We start from the raw sequence: 15,116 nt of genomic DNA, 5'->3' as shown, positions 1-15,116 counted from the left end.
TACGATGGCTTACTGCCGTGTGCAGTTCATGTTGTCAGTTCCGAAGTGAGCGCGTCTCATCAAGGTTTGCTTCTGACTTCTTGCTCTTATGCCTTCCATTTACTAAACTTAGTTGGCTTTCTAAATCTGAGATAGAGAAAGACTTAACTAGTTGTGTTGAATGGGATGGTGAGCCCTGTGACCCTTGTTGGAAAGTAGTCATTGAGTTTGGTTTGTTCTTGGACTGCAATTTGACTCTCTTGGATCACGTCAATGGTGACTCCGTTTTACCTTGTATTGAGGTCTCTATTAGATTTGTTCTAGTATTGTTTGTTACTAAGGGCTTTGTCCCGATCTTTAGCATCGGCATCTTTGTTTATGTCGATGTAATTTGGGAAGATCAGTCTCTGCTTAGAGCTATGCTTCCTCATCTTGGCACCAACAGCCTCTTTCTCTTCCCAAATGTCCCTCTTGTGAGTGGTTTGGATGATCAAGCTTCACCGGTTTTGCAAGGATCTTCCTCCCGGTTGTTAGCTTCCTTTGCCTTAGTTGTGGAGCTTGTAACCCTTTGGGTTGCACTGGATACAGTCTCTCATGGAGTCGTTGGGATTGTTATGTTTCGATCTCACGTATCTTCCTTTGTAAAACTGTATCTTGCATTTATCCCTGGTTTCTTTTCTTTTGGAGTTTTTGTAGGCACCTTTTGCCCTGTTTCCTTGTATTTCTCTTTTATTTGGGTTGTAATTCCTCCTCTTCTGAGTGAGTTTGAGACTTAATTTCAATGAAAATTATTAGTTTGACCAAAAAAAAAATTGTATGTTTATATATATATATTATTTAATGCTAAGATTGATGTATGTAACTCATATGGAAGTAAATATCTACCCTCGATCGAGGCCTGCGAAAGCTGTATTTGTGTAGAACTAGCTCTTATCTGATTTAGATATGGTTCTGATTTCTCAATGGATCAAGTAATATTAAATCGCTCAATTTTCTCATGGACTACAACTTTAAAATATCAACAACTAACCGTGACCCAATCAATTACTCCAACCCTACCCAAATACTGTCCTACTGATAAAATCATAAAAACCAATGTTTGCAGATGTGCTCGCCGGTTTGCCTACAGAAAATTTTACTTTTATTAGAAATTTCAAGATATTACAGTACTCATGAAAATATAATTGTCTCACAAGTATAACAGTTGATTTTTTTTTTAAGATAGTAACAGTTGATATTAAATTAATATCTTCTTGAACCCCCGGACATTATTATAGATCAAGAAGGTAATAGATTTGATTACGACTCATATTATAAAATTAACTAAATTTGCTACCTGATGTTCGTTCGACTTCGAATCCCTTATTAAACGTTAATTTATGATATCAAGGGGATAACGATTTTGATTATATTCTGGATTCTACAAATTATTCTTTTACTAAATTAAACCGAACCAAGAGTTCTTCACACGAGCTAGGTTTTTTTGTTTGCCCCAGTCGACGATTTAGGACACACTCGAGAGTTAGGTTTGGGTGATATTAACTTACTTCTTTGGTCTAGATAGAGATTGATTAATTCGACTGAGTCACTCCGTGAGAGGCAAACCACGTACACAATTATTATTACTTGCAACAGTTTGAGACTCTTTGGGAAGTTAACAGGAGAAAACTCGAAAGAGCAAATCGAATAGTTTAGATTTGTTGAGTAATAAAATTATGTACCTTCTTAAATTTAATCTGTCTCCTGTTCTCTAGTACTAGTAGTATCGAGCTTTGAAGAGCTACTCTGAAAGCATATCTACCTCTCTACACGCAGCACTATTTTAATCAACATAATAAAAACTTTTCATAAAATGAGTTGGAATGTGTATAAATACCAAATCACGATAGTATGTCTCACAAGTAACAGACTTAATTAATAATCATGTGGGAGTTTGACGGGTTGACCAAATTAAAAATAACAAGGACAGATGAATACAACAACAAAAATGTTAAAACACAATTGGCGTCTAGCTTTTATTCAACTAGTTGCGCAAAACAATGGATCCTTGCAAGACCGACACGATTTTCTTATCTCCCCACCGTTGGCCTTAGTTTTAACTCCCACCCATCCCAAATTCACCATTGCCTGACCAAACCTAAACAAGAAATCGTTACCGTTGGCTATATCCGTCACTATCTTACTTGTCATTCCGTCGATGGCAAGTTGCTGATCGATATGGAGGATTCCTCTGCGAGAATTTATCTGTTTGTAGAAAGATACATCCATAGTATTGGAACTCGTAAAATTTTGATCCAGATTAATGATGCCATCACTTGACGAACCCTGAGGACATTTGAATTTTAGTTCTTGGACCAATTTAGAATCCATGGATGGATCAGGGAGTTTCGTATTCTGAAAGTTATATAATCGATCCATGATGAACGAACAATGTGTCACTCCAATCGTATGTCCACCTATAAATATATCAAATATAACTCATAAAGATGTCATTATAAATTTGATAGTATTATTTAAGACTATAACACATAGCCTAGTGGTTTCTAACAATATAACGACCGAATCATAAAGTGAATTTGAATTTGGTAGAATGCATGTTTAACTTGTAAATGACAACAAAAATATGATCTGAAGTTGTAGTATGTTCACTTTTCATACCAAGAAGTAGAACCATATCGGTAAGGCTTAGCTTCCTGTCAAAAAATTTATCAGCTGTTTGCGAGACTGTCAACCGAGGAGATGGCAAATCCACAGACGAAGCCAAAGACACCGTACCGTCAAATCGTCCTGTTGGTATCGCATACCATGTTTTTCTTCCGCTTGCCTGATTAAATCAAAAAAAAAAATTTGGCAGTCGATAAGGAAAACATAACATATAAACTATATATAAGACGTAGTAAAAAGAACTGAGATGAATGTGTTTACAAGAGTAACAAGATCTCTAGTCGCCAGAGCTATGATATCAGCACAAGAAATAATCCCACTGCATTCTTGTTCGACCGCAGTTTTAATGTCATCAATCAACTCGTATCCTCGTACGCTTAGATTTGGGGACGCCTTTTTCTCACTGCTTGTACCATCTAGAAGAAGCGATGCATCACATCCCTACATAAAATATCATTATATCAATACATCAAAGATCGATACTTATTTCTTTTAAGACTTATTAGAAAGTTCTAGAAAATGTTAAGTATAAGTACTAGTATTATGAACTAACTTACGTTGCTAAAGCAATCGTGAAAATAAAGGCGGATCATTGCGGGTGCAAGGGATGGATCCTTGAAGAATGCCTCTCCAACAACTCTAGATACGATGTTTTCGACGTTTCGGCAATCTTTATTGTAGAATCCGACTCGAAGCTGGCCATAACAACAATGGCTGAAGCTAAGCAGAGCAAGAGAAAGGATCAATACTGAAGTGGTCGAGATCTTCACGGCCATTCTTGGTTGAAACTTTTAATATGAATTCCCTAATATGTATATGGGCAACTCTTAGAATAATGTTATAAACTTTTATAGTGTTCTAAGTTTAATATACATAACATATGTGACAAGCACGATTCTCCAACGTGCCTTCATGGATATAATATTTGATTCTAGTTCACTCATATCATATGGATCACATTATGATTTTCTAAAGTCGGCTTTTATCTCTTAAACACACAATCAAATCTCTCATGTTATTTGTTAAACCAAATTCAAAAACTGTTTTCTTTAAAATTTCTCAATAAATTAAAAAAAAAAAAAGAAAGAAGTGTTTCTTTAATCATGGGTCAAATTTTTGAATGGTATATATCATGGATACGTGGATACTACTAACCTACGCATAGAACATGGTCGGGTATTTTCCAAAGACGTAGAAAAAAAAATCATTTAAAGAGTACTGATTTAGTGATTTTGCCCAAACGAAATCCACAGTGACAAGGATTTTTAAACGTTAATAATGTATATCAAGAATGGCAAAAAAAAAATGTATATCAAGATTTGTTCTTTTCAAAGATGTATGAATAATGTAATAATAGATTTAGAGTTAAATCATACAAAATTATACTATCGATTAATCATATTATTTGACCCCACCTCATTTGCTTTGTTGCTTACGTCGAATTAGTGGACTGAAAATTGTGTTTCTCCTAATTATACTTTCATTTTTATTTTATTTTTGTCATATGACCATTTGCATATAGATCTATAATCTTTAATTGTATTTCTAAATATTTTATTTCTTTACAAAAATAAAATTATTTTTTTCATATATTTTATACTATTATTATATTAATATTTATCTCATTTTTATTATATACTTGTTTTGATATTGTTTACCACTATATTTCGTTAAAATTTATTTTTATTTGTGTCACATATTTAGTTACCGATTTGTGATTGGTTAATCAAATTAAAATTAGGATTTGAATGTAATAGGTTCCAGTTAATACCCACCCAAATCAAAACCCAACTAATCAATCATCCTCAATCTTGGAGCTATGTAGCTTCTCTCGTCTTCAATCAAACATCCCCACATTTGAAACTCATCAAAGTTGTTTCCTTTTTGTTTTGTGTGAAGCGCCATGACTGAAGTCCTTCACTTTCCTTCATCTCCAACCGCTTCTCCTTCACCTTCTCTTTCCTTATCCTATGCGTCTCGCTCCTCCAATGCGGCTCTCCGGAGCAGGAACAACAACAACAACCCAGTTTCTAGATTCGCGCAAAATGTTGACTTTGCAATCGAAGAACAAGATTTGACAAGACGGAGCAGCGAAGACGATGGTGGGGAAGATCAGATTTCGTTGTTGGCTCTTCTTGTTCGCCATTTTCAGGAGATCTTTGATTTCTTACAAGAGTAATCGGAGGGAGCTCTGTAGTATGGAGATCGGGATGGCCCACCAATGTCCGCCACGTGGCTCACGTCACCTTCGATCGTTTCAATGGCTTCTTGGATTTGCCTGTTGAGTTTGAGCCTGAAGTTCCCAGAAGGGCTCCAAGCGCCAGGTACATTGTCCAGCTGAGTTTCCTTCAACTAGGATTTTCAAGAATTTAAGGGTGTCTTAGCTCTCTTGTAAGAGATTCATAGGTTTATGTATTGTGGTAGATGGATACTACATTTCAAGAACTTGATGGTTAGTGATACGAGTTGTGATTGGGTCCTTACTGGGCCTGACAAATGGAGAAGAATATTAGAAGCTCAAGTCTTCTTATTTCAGCTTAATTACCGTTTATGCCATTCTTCTCTTGGTTTATGTATTTAGGTTCTCTCGGGTCTTGTAAAAACAATCTATCAAATGAATAATCAATAAAACAATTCTTAATCTCTCCTCTATATCTTCCTCTCCGCCATTAAAGGCGCAATACCCCTCTCTCTCTCATTATTTCTGGTTACATTTCTATTCTGATAAGCTCCAAAGCTTATCAGTTAGGCTCGTAATTTGATCATCAATGCGATTAAGATCCATTCTTATCTTGCATTTTACGGTAAGCATCGGTTGTAGATGGATACAGAATGCTTCTGGTTAGGCTTCCTTGTTTGTTTAACCTCTCTACTTCTGGAAGCCTAATTAGAAGCTTAGAGCTTTATGTTTCTGCTGCAACTTAGATTAGCTCATTCTTTGTATAAACCGTTTCAAGATTGGGCTATTGACCTATATGAATGCATCTTGGATACTATCTCTTAGCTGAAGTTAGATTATGAGAAGGTTGTTACATTGTTCATCCAACTAATCTACATGATTAATTTATGAGATCAATGTTTAAAACGGGGAAAACTGTGTCTATGCAATTTTAACCTTGCTCTTGGCTCTTGCTTGCTTATCTCATCTCTTACCTCTTTTGCTATCTCATCATTTTAGTGCAACAGTCTTTGGGGTATCAACCGAAACGTTGCAATTATCATATGATTCAAGAGGCAATTGTGTACCAACCATTCTTTTGTTGATGCAAAACTGTTTATATGTTGCAGAGGGCATTTTTAGACTCACTACTGAGAATAGTGAGGAAGAGGCGGTTAGGGAGCAACTAAACCGAGGATTTATACCTGAACGAATTGATGTTCACTGTTTGGCAGGGCTTATCAAGGTATGTAATGTATGCAGAAACACAAATTTCATTCACAAAACTTGTAATATTAATTTTGGTTTCTCTTTTTTTTTTGTCTAATTTTCTGTATCAGGCATGGTTTAGAGAACACCCTACAAACGTTCTTGATTCGTTGTCGCCTGAACAGGTGATGTAGTGCCAAACAGAAGAGGAATATGTCGAGCTTGTTAGGCTTCTTCCACCTACAGAAGCTGCTCTGCTTGACTGGGCCATCAATCTAATGGCTGATGTTGTTCAATATGAACATCTTAAGAAGATGAATTCACGCAACATCGCCATGGTGTTCGCACCTAATATGACACAGGTATGTCTGCAACAAGGTTTAATTATGAAGTTTTACCTTAGTGTGAGTCATATTTAAACAAAAATGATTGAGGAGACTGTGAGCTGTTCTTCAAAATCAAATGTTGTATGATTTGTTCTGTATGTGTTAATGTGGTTCTGTTGGTGACATTGTTCTATATTTTTTGGTCAATGTTCTCAATTGCCTTCTTTGTGATAATCCGTCCATACCAATACTTAACCAAATTTGTAAACCGGTGTCTCTCTCATGCTTCGGCAACGAAATTGTGAAAGCATGTTCTCCCTATCCGCCTTTGGTATTGTTTGTAAAAGCTACAAATTAATTGCATCTATGGAAATTGAAATATTGATACGAGTAGAGTAGAAAATAAGAGTTGAGATGATGGGAGAGATGGATTTAAAAATTGGTTCTTCAATGGACCAATGGACCATTTGAAACAAACCCCCATCAAAAAGTGCATTGACAAAAGCATATTGCAGAGGGGAATATCATTAAGAGGATAGTTGAATTCAACATATTTGTATAGTCATGTAACTTTTTTCTAGTGGGTCAAAAAAAGGTTGCACGTCATTTGCATACTTTATTCACGTATTTGGATACGCCTTTTCCCGAATATTGATTTTATTGAACATTACTTTTGAAGGAGAAAAAATGGCCAAAAAACAAAATCAGAATATTAAAATGGAGTATTTGTAGTATACTGTGTGACTTAGGTAGAGTATTAAAAAGGTATTTTGAAAAAAGGAGAACTGATAGTATTTTAAAAAAATTAACGAAATCCCCTGTTTTAAGAAATAAAATGTAACATTTCAATCGTTGATAATATACCAATATTTGTCAAAAAAGATTTTTTTAAAAAATTACTATACAAACAGTTAGCACACAATACTACAACATAAAAATCAATCTATCGATTCTAAAGTTAAAAGTTCTTTGATACTGTATTTTTGGTTGTCAATTGCATGAAAGACACTTCTCCACGAGATCGTATTTTCTGATAAATATATTTAAAAAAATCTCTTTACAAATTATCATGCACTATATTGGAATAATATCTTGACACCATGATTTATTATCTTTTATTCTTGATGATCATACTTTGTTTGTTGGCACTTGGAATTTCTCACGTGGGTTATTTGTATTTTAATTATTTCTTCCAACTAATTTCTGTTTATTGTATTAGCTTTTTTTTGCATGAAAGATCTTGGCTATAATGCTGATAATGACTTGACCATATAACTTGACCATATAACATGTACTGTTATTTTGAAAAACTACAGTGTTGTCCATTCGCACCAATAAGAAATAACTTTTAATGTGTTTACTTTTGTAAATTAAAAATCACATTCTAATTTTATTGAATTGTTTCTGACGAGAGATATGAAGAATAAGAATAATAGATGATCAACGAAAGTTAATTATTAAAAAATATTTATAAAGCTTAAGCTATATTAAAAAAAAGTTTACCAAACGTTAAATCAACTTTCCGAAACGTTCACGAGTAAGATTCTTTTGGTCTTCAAGTGATATTCTTAATGGCTATAATAAATCTTACGAGGAGCAAAATGCTCCAATACGTACTAGGAGACATCAAGGCTCCATTCTATCGATTGGGTATCCCATCAGTCGCTGACGATTAAACCATATTTTTTGTGGACGTTGATAATATAATTCGTATAGAATAATTATTCGCAAAAAAAAAGGAAAAAACTTTATATTGTCTACGTGTGTTTGGGAGTATATATGATAAAGATATAGATAAATGAGGTAAGGACGAAGAAGATGTCGTTGGTCATTGACCAAGTGGAAAAGGTGAAGTTGTGAGTGATATCTGTTTGGTGGATAGATTCGGACAGGGCTCCACGGACCACTGTTATGGAGACGTTCGTCACACATCACAAATTCATGTCCCGTTGTTTTTGTTTTTCCCCTAAAGAAATACATGAAAAGAACTTATCATTTTATTATTAAACCAATATATGTGTAAATATATAAGTAACAAAATCTCGATATGTGAAGATAAATTGAAAAATATCTTTACAGTAACCTATTTCAAAAACAAATCATCTACCAAAAATATTTAAAAAAAATATCTATCGTTGAATCATGGCAATAAGCCAACAAGTACGGTGGTTGGACCTCCAAATCATTTAAAAAAAAAAAATCTCTTAAAACCTTGTAAAATAATAATTAAGAACTAGATTTTATAATCATTTTTGTAAATCCTTTCAATTTTTTTTATAAAACTCTATTAAAAACAATATAACTGAAAATGAACAACATTTGAAAGTAAATATTAAAAATAGTATATTTGAAATTCTCCAATCAAACTTCCACTATGTGCGCATATATACCTGGTTACATATTTTATCGTGGTGTAACGATGAATATCCAGCCCATGCTGAAACGGGTTTAAGGAGACGACCGACCATTCCACATTAACAGACATCACGACCTATTAGCACAACTACACCAAGTCCGCTATAATGTTTTATTTATTGTCGTGATAGTGTATGAATTTAAACTCGTGTACAATTTAAATATCTTGAAATAATCTATAGTAAAGTGACCGATACATTTATTGATATTCATTCATTCAAGACGGTTATGTTGTATATTTGTGATCTACAGTATGTGTTTAGCTAGTCTCCGGCCATAACACCTGGTTATATGAGAATATCGTGATATTAGATTATGTGGTTGAGGATCACGAGGCTCCCACGGCCTAACCAATCACATCGACTCAACTATATATATATATCGAATCTGTCGTGGTTTGCCACCACTGGACATTCAATATTTATTTTGTCCAGAAAAATAAAATGTTGTTCTGTAGAAAACTTCCACGTATAGCCTAAATATACACTTCACCTATTCTTTGATTCTTTCCCTCTATTTTTTATTTTATTTTTAATTCCCATCAACACCTTAATAATAAAAGCACTGAAACATAAGTGGTCCTCAAGATCTCGAAGCTGACGTGGACAGGCAATTCCAAAAGCGATTCAGGGTTTCCTTGCGTAAGCCCTACTCAAACGTTTTCGGTGGCTCCGGCCGCCGTTCCTTTTGTGATGTCGGCTCTGGAGGAGCTGATTCTTCCTCCTTCTCAGACCTCTTCACCATCTTCTCCAAAGCCTTCGTACTCTGCCATCATTACTAATCGACCAAGTTTGCACCAGCATGATTTCAGTGTTTCTGTTGTTGATGGGGACCATGTTGTCCAAGTTCCTAATGCGATTCTTGATGTCTCTATCCCTCTGTGGGACGATCTGATTATTGGTAGATTTCCCTCTACAGCTCCTCACGTTGCCAAAGTTCACGTCATTGTGAATAAAATTTGGCCCCTAGGAGATAAAACAGTCAAGATTGATGCCTATGAGGTTAACGCCAATACGATCAAGTTCAGAATTAGGGATAGCACGGTACGTTCTCGGGTTCTTCGTCGTGGGATGTGGAACATTGTTAATATGCCTATGCTAGTCTCTAAATGGTCTCCGGTAATTGAGGATGCTCAACCTGAAATTAAGACTTTGCCTATGTAGGTGACTTTGAAAAATGTCCCGCACAAGATGTTTTCATGGGAGGGTCTTAGTTTTCTCTCAAGTCCGGTGGGGGTGCCTAAGCGTTTACATCTGGAAACAGAGTTATGTAAAAGTTTTGAAGTAGTTAAGGTGTTTGTGGAGGTTGATTTGACAAAGGATCTGCCTACGTCGTTCCGGTTTAAATCAGCTAAAGGTTTAGATGCAGTGGTCGAATACAAATATCCATGGTTGCCACCTCGATGTGCAACCTGTTCTAAATGGGGTCATTTGGCTGACGTTTGCTTACAACAGAAAGCTGCAGCAGAGAATTCTTCTTCAATGCCGCCAGTTCTTAGTTCAGATTTCGTTCCCGCAAGGGTTGTTCCACGAGTTGAAAAACAGGTTGCTACAGAAGAATCACGGGTTGTCCCTGATCCACTCTTGCAGATACAGAACCCTGCTGCTGTGGTCTCTATGTCACAGGATCAAGTATTCACAGAGGCTGGTTGGCAAGAAGTCTCTCCAGCTAACACAAGTCGTTCGCGTGTGCTTGCACAGGAGGAGACTGATAGTCTTGTCTCTCCTTCTCGTTTTTTGGTTCTAATGGAGGAAGAAACCGGGGAAGTCGAGGAGGGAGAGGAAGCAGGTGAAATTGTGCCCAAGGATTTGGATAAGTCTGCAGTTTCTGATACGGTGGTGACTGCGGACTCTCAAAGTATACGTCAATCCCTTCCACGTGCCTCAAAGACTCAGCATAAGGTCATCCCAGACCCTAAGAATCTTACCTCACGGATCCCGTCTGCTATGACAAAGAAGGGTCCCAATCGCAACCTTTAATATGTCAAGTTTCTTCTGGAATGTTCGTGGTCAAAACAAAACTTCTAAACATTCCATAATTAGTAGTTGGGTAAATAGTAGTTCTCTGCAGTTTGGTTGCCTACTCGAGACGCGAGTCAAGGAAAGTCGTGCAGCCAGGATAGTTTCCTCTGTTTTTAAAGGTTGGTCTTCTTTGTGTAATTATGAGTCGCATCCTTTGGGTCGTATATGGGTGGTTTGGCGAGATACTGTGAGGCTTACTCCTGTTTTCAAGAGTGGTCAAGTGATTACATGTTCGGTTCAGTTGGAGGGTAGAACAGAGGAGTTCTTTTGCTCCTTTGTCTATGCGTTAAATTCTTCAGAGGAGAGGAGGATTCTCTGGGATGAGATACGATGTCATCATGACTCTCCATTGTTTTGAAATAAACCTTGGATGCTTTGTGGTGATTTTAATGAGATATTGGAGAGTGGAGAACACTCTAACCATGGTCACCTGCAGTTTAATACGTTGGGGATGCGTGATTTTCAAGACGTGGTGCGACATTGTTCACTCACGGATTTAGGACATCATGGTCCACTATATACTTGGTGCAACAAGAGAGATGAGGGTCTGATTTGTAAGAAGTTGGATCGTGTTTTAATTAATGAGCATTGGGGAGATTGCTTTCCACATTCTTATAGTGTTTTTGAGGCTGGCGGTTGTTCTGATCATGCCAGAGGTCGCATTGTCCTGGAGGCAGTTGCAACGGGTGGTCGCAGACCTTTCAAATTCGTTAATGCTATGGCTAAACTTCCACAATTTCATGAGGTTATTGCCAACCATTGGCATGGCATGGTCCCACTATTCCCTTCTACGTCTGTTATGCATCGCCTCTCTAAGAAGCTAAAAGACTTAAAACCAAGCTTGCGTTCTTTGGGTAAAGAGAAGTTTGGTGATCTATCAAAACGGACACGTGAGGCTCATGAGACTCTTTGTCAAAAGCAAATTGCAACTCTGGCTAGTCCGACTCCACAAGCGGTTGAAGAGGAGACAAATGCGTATTCTCTGTGAAGTCACCTTGCTGAGCTCGAGGAAGATTATCTAAAACAGAAAGCTAAGCTTCATTGGCTGACTGTGGGTGATATGAACAATGTCTATTTTCATAAAATGGTAAGTATCCGTAAAATGCAGAACTCTATTCGTGAGCTGTGTGGTCCAAATGGGGAAATACTGCAAACTAGTGCCGAGATAAAGGGTGAAGCAGAGCGATTCTTCAAAGATTTTCTTAATCAACAACCTACTGACTTTGTGGGACTGTCAGTGGAGGAGCTACAGAACCTCTTACCCTTCCGGTGCTAAGAGGAGGATCGAGTGATGCTTACCAAGCCGGCTACTGCTGATGAGATCCAACAGATTGTTTTTGCGATGCCAAATTATAAATCACCGGGGCCCAATGGATATACTAGTGAGTTCTTCAAAGCTTCTTGGTCGATCATTGGCTCTGATGTGATTGCAGCGGTGCAGTCTTTCTTTCTTAAAGGTTTCCTCCCTAAGGGTGTAAACACTACTATTCTTGCACTTATACCAAAGAAAGACGATGCTACCGAAATGAGAGACAACAGACCAATTTCTTGCTGCAATGTGTTGTATAAGATGATCTCTAAGTTATTGGCCAACCGTCTTAAGAGTCTGCTCCCGCGGGTTATTTCACAGAATCAATCTGCATTTGTCAAAGAGCGTTTGCTGATGGAGAATGTATTGTTGGCAACAAAGGTTATTAAGGACTATAATAAGGACTCTATATCATCTCGCTGCGCGATGAAAATAGATATTTCAAAGGCTTTTGATTCGGTCCAATGGGGTTTCTTGTTGAACACTCTAGAGGCTCTGCACTTTCCAGATCAGTTTATTCACTGGATTCGGCTCTGCATTTCGACAGCTACCTTCTCTGTTCAAGTGAATGGTGAATTGGCAGGTTTTTTCAATAGTTCTCGTGGACTGCGGCAAGGTTGTGCCCTCTCTCCATACCTGTTCGTTATCTGTATGAACGTCTTATCCCACCTGATTGATAAAGCCGCAGTGAGTGAGCGTATTGGCTATCATCATAAGTGAAAGAACATAGGTCTCACCCACCTCTGTTTTTTGGATGACTTGATGGTTTTTGTGGATGGTCAACAGCGGTCGGTTGAGGGGATCATAGAGATCTTTCAGGAGTTTGCGGGTCAGTCGGGGCTACGCATTAGTTTGGAAAAGTCCACCCTCTACCTAGCTGGAATGACGAACCAACAACGTGATCAAATCTCTGCAAGTTTTCCGTTTGCAACAGGGAACTTACCTGTCCGATATTTAGGCCTCCCGCTACTTACCAAGCGAATGACTGCAACTGACTATGCTCCACTCTTGGACAAAGTTCGGAAAAAAAATTAGTTCATGGACTGCTTGATCACTCTCCTATGCTGGTTGTCTCACTCTCATTTCCTCTGTTCTTATGAGTGTAACAAACTTTTGGTTATCAGCTTATCGCTTACCAGCAAGGTGTCTCCGAGAAATTGAGAAATTATGTGCAGCGTTCTTGTGGTCAGGACCGAATCTCAATCCCAAGAAGGCAAAGATAGCTTGGACAGATATTTGCAAACCGAAGCAAGAGGGAGGTTTGGGTCTGAAATCCCTAGTTGATGCTAATAAGGTCAGTTGCTTAAAGTTAATCTGGAGGATTCTCTCAAAACAAGACACTCTCTGGGTGAAATGGATTTGGACATATCTCATACCAAAGGAATCTTTCTGGTTGGTAAATGTTGGTTCAACGGTCGGATCCTGGATGTGGAAGAAACTTCTCAAATACCGGGAAGTGGCAAAACTTTGTATAAGGTGTAGGTTAATAATGGAGCTTCAACATCCTTCTGGTATGATGTCTGGTCACCAATGGGCTGTTTATTTGACATATTGGGCTCGAGAGGGTTTGTAGACCTGGGGATTATGCAAGAGGCAACAGTTCAGGAGGCCATGAGCACACGTAGATCTCGACACCATCGGCTTCCTGTCTTAAATGACATCGAAAATTCCCTTCAGGCTCTTCATCGCCGCCCAACGCGACAACAAAATACTGCAGATACCCCATTATGGCGATCTCAAGGAGATCGGTTCTCCAAGACCTTCTCCTCTAGACACACTTGGCATAATGTTCGCGGATCACACGTCAGGGCTGACTGGTACAAAGGAGTTTGGTATTCATATTCCACCCCCAAGTATTCAGTTACGCTCTGGCTTGCAATTCATAACCGGTTAGATACTGGCGATCGCATAAAACACTGGTCCTCGGGGCAACATACAACATGTGTCCTCTGTTCTGGCGCAGAAGAGACAAGGGATCATCTTTTTTTCTCTTGCCCTTACTCTGCGGCTATTTGGCAAGACCTCACACAATCTCTGTTATTGATTCACTACTCAACGGATTGGAGTTCTTTGCTCCCACTGCTTACCTCCTCAGTTCTACCCTCTCTTCCACGTTTCATCCTCAAGTATGTCTTCCAGGCAACTGTTTATCATATGTGGCGGGAGAAGAATGCTAGGCGACATGGTGAGGATCCTTCCCCGCAAGCTCGACTTATCAAGCTCCTTGACAAAATCGTACGTAATCGTCTCAGCTCAATCTTTGGATTACACAATCACCGCTACGATGAAGGCCTGCAACTCTGGTTCTCCACAAGAGCTTACGCTCGATCCTCCATTCCCACTTAAGTTATGATAAATTATAGGATATTTTAATTATAGCATTTATTGTAAAAACGTTTTTTTGGTTGAATACAATTTTACATTCTTTAAAAAAAAAGAAATATAAAAGATCCTCAGTTTAAAGATAATAGTTTCAGCTATTTGTATATATTTTTAAAATATGCAATGTTTTAAGGAAAAATCAAATCCAACAAAATTTGAAAAGAGAAATGAATAGTGGTATGATTCCATAATATAAAGAATATATAAGTTGTCCGTATAAAATTATTTCGCCGTGCCCAAATAAATTATAGCCACCAAAATTGGCACCACTTGGTCGCTCCTCTTTATTCCATTCTCCTCATTCTTTCACTAAAAGAAATCTTGATTTATTGAAGTATAATAATTAATAAGTAGCATTTACAGTTACAGTGTAACAGAGGAATGGAAATGTGATTTATGTGTATTTAATAATTTACCGAACCAACCTATGAAATTATAAATGCATACATCGTCTGTCATGCTATATCATTTACATTCTAAATGTCAATATATATATATATATATGAGTTAACCTGAGATAAATTAATGGATGTTGAATTATTTACATGATTAATTTTAAGATACTTCCTAATGTAAATGTGTAATGCATGCATAATAAAATGGAACATGCATGTCATATGATATTAATAATAGGTAAAAACATATATAATAAA

The 15,116-nt window shown here is 37.3% G+C and overlaps 1 protein-coding gene and 2 pseudogenes across 2 annotated transcripts; 2 read left to right on the top strand and 1 right to left on the bottom strand.

Moving 5' to 3' along the window:
• Positions 1-1,870: 1,870 nt before the first annotated feature.
• On the bottom strand, positions 1,871-3,476 carry LOC104706529 (peroxidase 60-like). Its single transcript, XM_010422728.2, has 4 exons — positions 3,201-3,476; positions 2,905-3,084; positions 2,638-2,803; positions 1,871-2,435 (listed from the first exon to the last, which is right to left on the bottom strand). The coding sequence occupies exons 1-4, from the start codon at positions 3,417-3,419 to the stop codon at positions 1,999-2,001; spliced, it is 1,002 nt and encodes a 333-aa protein (XP_010421030.1). The 5' UTR covers positions 3,420-3,476; the 3' UTR covers positions 1,871-1,998.
• Positions 3,477-4,546: 1,070 nt separating this feature from the next.
• LOC104706528 (rho GTPase-activating protein 1-like) lies at positions 4,547-6,570 on the top strand (annotated as a pseudogene). The gene is made up of 5 exons (XR_015563649.1): positions 4,547-4,818; positions 5,068-5,164; positions 5,393-5,447; positions 5,932-6,047; positions 6,142-6,570. The product of XR_015563649.1 is annotated as a rho GTPase-activating protein 1-like (transcript).
• A 2,789-nt stretch (positions 6,571-9,359) lies between these two features.
• LOC147939748 (uncharacterized) lies at positions 9,360-14,438 on the top strand (annotated as a pseudogene).
• The last annotated feature ends 678 nt before the right edge of the window (positions 14,439-15,116 follow it).

This window comes from Camelina sativa, chromosome 8 (genome assembly GCF_030686135.1).
Source record: "Camelina sativa cultivar CO46 ecotype springtype chromosome 8, ASM3068613v1".
NCBI classification, from domain to species: domain Eukaryota; kingdom Viridiplantae; phylum Streptophyta; class Magnoliopsida; order Brassicales; family Brassicaceae; genus Camelina; species Camelina sativa.
This window is presented reverse-complemented; position numbering and strand designations above follow the sequence as displayed.

Bases quoted from the DNA above. Each gene is read 5' to 3' on its own strand.
- LOC104706529 (XM_010422728.2), bottom strand. From the start codon at position 3,419: ATGGCCGTGAAGATCTCGACCACTTCAGTATTGATCCTTTCTCTTGCT. The intron at 2,804-2,904 runs GTAAACACATTC...TGATTTAATCAG, and splicing joins CTAGAGATCTTGTTACTCTT to GCAAGCGGAAGAAAAACATG. The intron at 2,436-2,637 runs GTATGAAAAGTG...ATATATTTATAG, and splicing joins CGATATGGTTCTACTTCTTG to GTGGACATACGATTGGAGTG.